Genomic DNA, 9,736 nt, shown 5'->3' with positions numbered 1-9,736 from the left:
GGTTGGTTGTTTTAAACATAGCAATTAGCATATCTTCCTGCATCTTTGTATAGTGTCTCTTCATCAGATAACTGCAATCTGTGCAAGCACTCTCCAGTGGAAATTATTACTGCATACTGTTTTCATGATTGTCTTTTAATTTCACTTCAGGGTAAATAATGTCTCTGAAGTAGTGACTATTAAGCATAGTGTGGGAGCACTTAGGTGGATCCTTTTACTTAACATTCAGACTAGATGTTATCTGCTTAATTCTTTCATGAGAACTAAGAGAGTCAGCCAGCAAGCTCCCAGCTGATTTTCTTGAATGTGGGTTAAGTCTCATTCTTGCAAGTGAGAACATTTTTGGTCAAAAACTGGTTTAAATTTTGTTCTGCCATTCATCATTATGTTCCCTTTTCCACACATATCAAAAGTGGTCTGCAACAAGTGTACACTGTGTGTTCTGAACTGACTGCAGAGTTTTACTGTTTGGACAAAACTAGTTTCTGTTATTAACAGTTTTCTTCACATTCAGCTGGAATGTTCAGATTCCCTGTTCTCTGAAATTACTGCATTACAAGGAAGAATGTCAGTCATGTAAAAGGATGTCAGCTCTTTTTCAGGCAAACTTATACTGCAGTGGGCAGCAGGGCTGCTGTAGCACAAACTACAACTTGTAGCCCTTGAAGCTGGCAATCAGAGCCTCCTTTTCAGTCAATCTCCCATCAGGGCATAGCCCACACAACTCATTTTTGCCAGTTAAAAGGGAACCCTGCTACCCAGGTGCTTTATATCAATGCCTTGAAACTTTCATTTTAGTGATTTGTGAGAGGAGTGTTAACTAGTTGTCCCTAGCCCTATCTTCATTTCAGCTGTTCACCTAATTGCAATGGTCTTTTTCCAAATGTTAGATTACGACAAAGATGAACATGCTGCCCCGAGGCGCATTTGCTAGTGCAGGAACCCCAACTGTGGAAGAACTGAAAACTTACACAGTCCAGCTGGGAGACCTAAGCCAAGAAGCAAATGTGGTGCATGCACAGGTAAAAATGGCATGTCCTAATGCTGCAAAAAATACCAGGAATTCTAGACATGCTCTTTGGGTGCTGGAAAAACGTAGCCAATAGTAGTGCAGATGGCTTTCACTGTGGTGTAGCTTTTTGCACCAGGTATGGGCTACAATGTAGAAATCAGTTTCAGATTTTGAGAAGAAACATTTTAAGTTTCAGCTATGATGCTTCTGCTACCTGACTCCAAAAATTTGCTAGCATTGGTAAAACTCCTCAGACTGTATAAAGCAACTAGCATGTGAATGATTTCAGTAAATCTGTAGTGTTGGAGCTGTCAAGATAAATTGTGTTGTGCCTACTCCTGAGATTAGAGACCTCTAAGACAACAGCTAGTCCCAATATATAAAGGGTAATTGTCTCAGTTGTAGCCTTGGCAGCTTTGAATATTACATGCATGTAACTGTCTCATCCAAGTCCATTCCTTATTATTTCATTAATTCCATTTTATTACTAGCTCTCTGAACCTCTAACCTTATACAAGTGAATAAATCTTAGCCACGCCTTGGGTGAAAGTACTGAAAACTTCCAACTTCCCTTTACCCAGGATAACGTGGCAGAGGAAGTCTCTTCCAATTTGGACAGAAAATTGTTTGAGCTGCTGCTGGCAATCAGCCGATGTTTGAATAACATGGAGGAGATGTTAAACACCTCGGTCCTCTCCACCGAAGAGGCGGCTGTGCAGCAGGCTCTTTATGAGGTAACCATCCTAAAGCATTCAGAGGAGGAGAAACTCCGGTGGATTTCAGTTACAACAGAATATATATGGCCTGATATTTGCTCTCTTTTTTGCTGGTATTATTTGGGAATAATGGCACCAAACTATGTAGTATTGCACAGGTTTGGGCCTAATGCTTTTAACAACAATTATTCAACTTGGGTCCTGCTGCCTTTGACCAGCAAGAGTCCTTGGATGGAGACCATTTTCACTCATGTCATCTTTCTTTTGACCCTTCAGACTCTTTCTGTCGAGCTGCAAAAACTTCACGCTGATCTGAGTGATAAAAAGGAGGATCTTCTAAAGTCTATTAGCTGTGCCGGTGGGAGCACAGATGTGTTCTGTGAGTGCTTTAACAACTTGCAGGCACGGCTGGAACAAACTCAAGCTGCCACTGCTTCAAGGAGCAACTCAATGAAAGCTGGACTGGATCATAATAGCAATTATCAGGTACTCCACTGCCAAATGCACATCTTGTTTCGCAGCATCTGTTAGACTTGTCAGTGTTAATGCATTAGAGTTACAGATGAGCAATCTGTAATGGGGCTTTCCGTTTTTTTGGTACTAAACAAACTTGTCTTGGCCTCTCGAGAAGCAAATTAATTTTGCTATTTACAGTGCTGCTTGCAATGCTGACTAACTTAGGGGCCTTGATCACAGGAGAAAATTTGCATGCAGAAAGGACAGAAGTAACCTGGCATCCCATGCATGCTGAGCTACAGGCTAAAGCAAGTTTCTGTGTGTAGGCCAAGGAGAGTTTCATATATTCTTCCTGCTGCTGCATATATTCTTTCTGTATGGCACTAGATTACTTTTAGCTATGTATTGGTTGTTAATCTGGCCCTTTGTGTTTACTGTTCCTTTACATTTTGTGCCACAGTAGCAGAAGCGGTAGTTTTCCAAGTTTGCATGTCTTTGGGTTTTTTTTGGAAAAGCAGATAGTGAGAAACTTTTCTATAGATTGTTATGACGGGCTAAATCTACCAGCTATTGCTGGAAAATACTTGGGTATTTAGGCTGAAGTAAGGAAAGAAAAGTTGGTCTTTTGAAATACAGTTTTCAATGTCCAGCAAAACTCCAGTGTGTTCATCATCTGCAAATCAGTCTAGCTCTTTACCGCTGAATAATAAAACAGTTCCTTTGAAAAATGCTGGGGTATTGTCTCTAAACAGTAGCAGGACTAGTCTTACAGTGTTTACTTATGCAGAATCCACGGAGCTTCATCAGTTGCCAGTAATGGGCTCATTTTCAGAAGAGAAGAATTTGTTTCTTTGTACGTTTCACAGATTTTTACGATCATAGAGGATCATTGTGACAGAGTAATCTGCTTTCTTACACTACACAGACTACAGAATTTCCCTCTCTAAATTACTGCTTTAAGCCCATAATACACATGCTTTATTTGGGTTTTACTAAAGAGGAAGAAAGTGCTTTTTGCTGTAAGGGGCAGCCATTTTGTTTGCTGTGTGATTTTGTCTGGTCATTACTATATTCCTGATATGTTATATACTTCTGATGTTTGTTTCTTTTTGCAGAATGAAACCAGGCTACTCTATGATCAGTTAACTGAGAAAAAAGCTACTCTGCAACAAAGCCTCAATGCAATACGTGGACATAATGTTACTGAACAGCTTCAGGTAATTCTCTTCAGGAGAGGAAAAACTCTCAGCATTAGCTATTATTTCTAGTTTTCTACAGTCCATTAAGTTTCATATATTTCAGAAGTTTGAGTTTCACTTAGGTTTTAAGAACGGGGAAGGAGAGAGTTCAGTATTCACCAACCCTTTTTTTTTTTTTTTTATTACACCTCAATCTGTCATCAGACCTAGTTCCAGTCCTTTTAGTAGTTGGAGTGGAGGAACCAGTCTCTCCGCAACCTCTCAGAGGAAATATATCCCACACTGTTGTACAAAGTACAGCACCTCACACATTATGCCTTTTTATATGCAGAACTAGATTTTCTTTGTGGTAATAGGACTCCAGTATTTATATCTACTTATTCAGCATTAACAAGCATTTTATCTTATGGCATTTGACCAGTTAAGCTCTTTTCTCTGACCTTCATAGGGATTAGCAGAGAAGTAAAAATGAATAAACTACATATCCTCCCCAGAACGGGTCATCAGCCATCTGTCTTATTGATGAAACAAAGAGGGTATCCCAAAACTTTTTTGTCACAGGCTTATAAACTTGTGTGCAGGCATAGGTTTCTCCCAGGCTGAAAGCTATCTTCAGTACTGCTCAATCCCCTAGCAGGGACTGCTGCCCTAGATATATTCTGTCAAGTAACCCCACTTGGAAGAGAAATGCCAGAAGTACCTAACTTCCCTTCCTTCCGAGAGAACCTGTCTCAATCCATCCCTGACTGATACTTTCTAATTCATAAGAAAAAAATGGTATTTTCTGAGTCCGTGATTCATGGCTGCTCTTGAACTAGTGAACCGAAATACATGTTGAATGCTGGACTGAGACACAAGACCTGAATTCCCTTCCTAGCTGTGCTCTGTGAACCTCGTAAGTTGTGTTAGGAACAGTTCTTGTCTATTTAGCATACAAGCTGGTTGAATCTCGGAGTATCACTGTGGATTTACAAAGTGCTAGCAGAGCAGAGATCCAGCCCGTGGAGTTGCTGTGCTGCTAATGGTAAAGGAAAGTTTAATGGTCAGAACTCTTCCTAATAGCTTATTTTGCCTTTAATTCAGAAAACTGATGCCTGTGCTTTGGAGCTGCAAAACTTTGAAAACCAAGTAGCAAAACTGAGAGGCCATGGGGAAAGATTTCAGTTACCTCTCACCTTAATCCAGGAAGCTTATAAATTAGAGGTAAGAGCACAATAGTTGCCACTTACTCAGCAAGGTTTGACTCTTCTAAGCAAGATATTTTTAGCATCAAAAAGCTGATGGTTATTTTGCATTCTGGGAATGTGTATGCGAGTTTGTAGGATTCCTGTTTGTCCTTCATGAATCACTAACCTGTGTTTACACTGTAGGATGTTTTGGATGACATGTGGGCAATTCTGAAAGCAAAATATGTGGAACTGAACTCTCCTTCCATCAGTGAGAGCAAGTATGAAGACTTACTTTGTGGATTTGCAGAGCTGGTAGCTATTGGACGAGAGAAGATTGCTCAAGATCCAAAGCAGCTAACAAAAAGCAGAGCAGCTCTACAGTCTCACCTGGAAAATCATAAGGTATAAGATGCTTATCACCTCACTGCTCAGATCAGCACAGCAGGAGTACCATTTTCTGTGACTGGCTTCTTTCCAGTGTTATGGAGAAGAATAACTAGCTCATAGCGTAGGGAAGCAACTGGATTACGTGCAAAAAACAGAGCAAAATTTTTCAGTAGACAAAAATAGGGCCCAGTAAAATGGGAAAGAGAGGTTGCTATTACAACTGTAGTTTTTATGATAAATTAAGATCAGGATTTCAGTTTTGTCAGTCTAATACTACTTTGGCTTACCTCAGAACATAATGATATGTGAGAAAAACAGATGTCCTTCTAACCACTAATAATAAATCAGTAGTGAGGTTTCTGAAGTTGCTGTCTAGCAATTGGGAGTTTAACCTTTGCTTTCAGCATTCTGTGCCATCATGATCTGATGGAGGAAACTTACCTATAACCGCATTTTTTCTCAAGGCAGGGTAGTTCAGATCCTCCTCTTGGCAGCCCAGCCTTCCCTGTACCCAGCTGCTACATGCTTGCATGATGGGAGATGGCTGAGAATGCGCCTGTGTCCTCGCTGTCCTGCCACTTGGCAAGAAATCTTGGCCAGCGTAGTCACTTGAAGGTGTCTTGGTGATGTCAGCGCCTTGATTTAACTGCTCCACAGAGCTGCACTGCAAACCACTGCTCCAGAGTCATAGGAATTGTGTTTGTCACTTTCAGATTGCCCTTAGCAAAGCAAAATGTTAGGAATTCATTTACAAAGGAAAATAAATATCGTATCTCAATCCAAATATACATACATTACGAAAGCAGAAGAAAACGCAAAAGCCATTTTCCCTGCCCTGGTTGTCAAGATGCTCACACAATCTATGCCTGGGATATGGTCCTTAAGTGAAATTCCAGTGCTGGTTATAAGTTCTTAGTGAGAAAGATCTTGATTGAAGACTGTGAGCTTTTAACAGGCAAAGCTTTTTTTTGTGGGGGAAAGTGTTCTGTTGGGATTCAAACATTTCCCAAGAGCTCATCTGAGCTATAACTAAATCAAACTTTTACTCAGTTATCCCAAATGATTATTGTGCCCTACCTACTACTTAGAACTGCTAATACCCTTGGTGCTTGGGGTCACCTCCCATCCAGGTGAAACAAATTGGATAATGGCTATCTGGTGATAACTATGTTATGCTAAACTGTGAATTTATAGTTAAACACTTCCTCTAATTATCTGACTACAGCATCTCTGTATTTTCTGTGAACTGAAGGTATATATGTAGATATTTTTCTTTAAAAATGAATAAATGAAAATAGTGTATGCAACTCATCAGCACCAGGGAGGTTTAGACTGGACATTAGGAAAGTGAGAGTGGTCAAATGCTGGAACAGACTTCCTAGAGACGTGGTCGATGCCCTAAGCCAGTCAGTGTTTAGGAGGCGTTAGGGCAACACCCTTAACAACATGCTTTGACTTTTGGTCAGCCCTGAAGTGGTCAGGTAGGTGGACTAGATGATCATTGTAGGTCCCTTCCAATTGAAAATATTCTATCGTGTACTATCCTACCCTATCACTGTAAAATGTGATGATGTGTCATATCACTTGACTAACTAACTTGGGCTTATGTAGAATTTGGGCAGAAGGCTCCTGACTCCAGCTATGCGAGACCCTGAAACTGACTGTCCTTAGAGAGTCTTCTTTGTCGTCTTCATACTCCCGCTGTGTGTGTGATCTCTCTTAAAGAGCAAACTTTAACTTGGTTTATTGTTTTGCTTTCTTTTTAAAGTGGTGTATATATGTAACTTGTTTATTTCAGGACTTTTTCCACAACCTCATGACCCACATGGCTTTCATGCAAGCATTTTCCAAGAAAGTGACTCCCTCCGTTCTACAAAAGAGAGAGGAATTCTGGAGAGAGCTGGTGAATGAAGTCAAACTGCTGGAGCAGAAGGCCTGCCAATATGGTATACACTTAGAGAGCCTGTTGAAGGTAATGAGTCAAAAGAAACCCAAAGTAAAAGCTAGAGGGAAGAAGGAGAACAGTTGTGTCTAGGAGAACCCTTTCCACATCAGTTATCCTTTCCTGTCTCCACTGGGCAGCAACACTTTATTATTTGTTCTGTGTGTGTTAGTATTTAAAGCAAATGCTGCTGATGCCTCAGTCTGGTGTAGCAAAAATGCAGATAGATGTGTGATATGTTAATGATGTAATATCTTTCTCAGGAATGGATGGAATTTGATGATGAATGTCTAGTTTTCAATAAGGACTTAGAGGCACTTGCCTCTATATTGCCTTCTGTGAATTTGGTTGAAGAAACAGAAGAAAGACTAATGGAAAGGATTACGCTTCTAGAGGTATTTTTGTGGTTGTCTGTCTGGTTTTCTTCATGGATCTGTGGAGCTGGCAAAAAGATTAGTTAGAATCTGTGGAGAAGATGGTTTGCAGGGCACTTTCCTTTGTGTCATTGTCTGTGTGTGGATGCAAGCTGAAAATCTAGTAAGGGATCAGGCTGCTTAATTCACCCAGGGTGCTACAAGTTCATTTAATCAGGACTATTGACTACCTGGATCCCAAGGACAGCAGGGAGCCTTGGAGTGGATACAGAGCCACTTCTCTGTAATTCAGGAATGGTTTTCATGCCATGATATAAAACCTAGAGAAGAGGAGAATCAATCTAGGTTGTGGATGTCCCCTCTGTGGAAGCGTTCTAAGGCCAGATTGGACGGGGCTTTGAGGAACCTGGTCTGGTGGGAAGTGTCCCTGCCCATGGCAGAGGGGTTGGAACTAGATGATGTTTAAGGTCACTTCCAACCCAAAACATTCCACAGTTCTATGATTCTATGACAACACTACCTGCACAGCCTCTCCCTGCATGGTCTACAGGTTTGCCAGCTTCTTTTAAAATCATGAGAATTCAAAATGAGATGTCCTGATTTCTATTGGACCAAAGAGGATAAAATTCCTTTTGTATGAAATAGCAAATAGGCTCCCGGTTTATTCCCACCTGCATCTCTGATGGCAGAGCTACACCTTTATGTAGAACCTCAACTCTAGTTGGAAAACATTTTATCTATGTTTTAAACAAATTTAAATACAAGGGTATGAAAGCAGTCTTTATGGTTGTTTTCTAAAATTAAGAAGAAGTAATAAACTTATTGATGTGTTTTCAGAGAGTGCTCTGAAATTCTCACAGGTTTGACCTTTCTCAGTTTTCAGAGGACCCACTAGATTAGAAATTTTTGATCTAATGAGTCTTTGGGTCTATACTGAGTCTAGTTTGATATTCATAGACCATAAAGGCAAAAAGGACTGCTGTGATTTAATCTAGCTGACTGAGTGAAAGAGTTCATTGGACATTCCCAGAAAATCGTGAGCTACAGTAAAGCTTTTGAAATAAATCAACAGTAGATATTTATAGTCATAGTGGCCCTCTCTCTGGTGCTTTTCATGCCTGTTGCACTAACAGGAGGCATGCAATATTTGCATAGCCATTGAGTGTGAAGTTGACTGTTTTCCTTTGTTTTTTTAAGTTCTTAACTGGCTCTTCACTCTTAAGTCTTTATTTGTCTTTAAAGACATCGACAACAAAGTAGAAAAGCTTTACAAGATGCTTTTGGGGAGAGTCACAGCACTGGAACCTCATAGTTTCAAGGACAGAGCAGAAAAAAAATCCTGTGAGAGAACTATCCTTATTAATAATACTGTATAAACCCCTTATGGCTGGAGAAAATTGAGGTACTTGCACAACACCCAATTGCTACTTTCTGCCTTCTCCTTGAAACTGATCTACTTCCTGGTTGTTGTTGTTTTTTCTTTTTTTCCTTTTTCTCAGTTTGACTTTCCAGTGAGGTGTAGTAATGATAGAATGACGCTTTGTTTTTATTCAGCTGTCTAAGCAAACTAGATCATTCCTATGTCTTTTACTTAACATCTTCACTGTTCACTTGTCTTTCCTCCCTGACACCATTATTCAGTGATTATCCCAACAGCTTCCTTCAAGACACTGGTAGCATTTTTTTTAAAGATATAATAGAGCCTGAAGGGTCTCTAAGAACCACAGGGCAGTAATTTCCAGCTGGAGGCAGTCATATGTTTGGATAATGCAGCCAAATCTGATAGAGAGTGTTTGTCCATTGCCTGAGGTCTACATGTGTCAGAAAAGCCCATAAAATCCTGACACAGTCATTCTGGTAATCCATGAAATTATGTTGAGATCTGTCTGGATCTATCCAGAGGAAATAAACAAACAAAAAAACCCAAATGTGTCCCTTTTGCATGTAATGAAGTACAGATTCCGTCCATTTGGGAAATAAAATACATGCCAGAGGAAACGTGAGATTAAGAAGTCAGAACAAATGATATATGTTTTGCTAGTTGTGTTTTCAGTTTTTAAGATATTATTGTTTTTGCAAACTTCCCATATTCTAATAGCAAATCAAAAGCAATGTTGATGAAAAGCATGCCAGGCTGTACCAGATGGTGAAAGAAGGGAAGAAATTGCTGACTGCTGTGAGCTGTCCAGAAATAAGAAGCCAGATTGGGAAGCTGGAAGAGCAGTGGTTGTCTTTAACCAAAAAAGTTGGCCATGAACAACACCAACTTCAAACGTTACTCAAACTCTTGGTCAGGTGGGTATAACTGAGAAAGCAGTTAGAAGTGTCAGCTAGAAGTTAGTTTCTGATCTTCTATAGATGTATTTTCTGAAACAGAACAGTGAATTAATAAATAACATAGTTCTAACTTAAAAATGATACAACGGAAAAAAGAGCAGCGATCAGAAAAGTGGCCTTTTATTACACAGCTGAACTCCTCTC

General features: G+C 40.0%; 1 protein-coding gene across 1 annotated transcript in view; it reads left to right on the top strand.

The window, feature by feature from the left end:
- LOC104277959 (nesprin-2-like) overlaps window positions 1–9,736 on the top strand; it is a gene marked incomplete at both ends in the record, with an annotated part of 49,272 nt that overhangs the window by 16,494 nt on the left and 23,042 nt on the right. The window contains 9 exons of the mRNA XM_009874778.1: window positions 891–1,022; window positions 1,594–1,746; window positions 2,005–2,214; window positions 3,300–3,401; window positions 4,467–4,586; window positions 4,754–4,954; window positions 6,738–6,911; window positions 7,145–7,276; window positions 9,354–9,550. Of these exons, the coding sequence (XP_009873080.1) occupies window positions 891–1,022; window positions 1,594–1,746; window positions 2,005–2,214; window positions 3,300–3,401; window positions 4,467–4,586; window positions 4,754–4,954; window positions 6,738–6,911; window positions 7,145–7,276; window positions 9,354–9,550 (1,421 nt within the window). The remainder of the gene's footprint in view (window positions 1–890; window positions 1,023–1,593; window positions 1,747–2,004; window positions 2,215–3,299; window positions 3,402–4,466; window positions 4,587–4,753; window positions 4,955–6,737; window positions 6,912–7,144; window positions 7,277–9,353; window positions 9,551–9,736) is intronic.

The sequence above is a fragment of the Apaloderma vittatum genome, unplaced genomic scaffold, assembly GCF_000703405.1.
Source record: "Apaloderma vittatum isolate BGI_N311 unplaced genomic scaffold, ASM70340v1 scaffold15438, whole genome shotgun sequence".
Classification (NCBI taxonomy): Eukaryota; Metazoa; Chordata; class Aves; order Trogoniformes; family Trogonidae; genus Apaloderma; species Apaloderma vittatum.
Note: the sequence above shows the minus strand (reverse complement) of the source record. Positions and strands in the feature narration are given on the sequence as shown.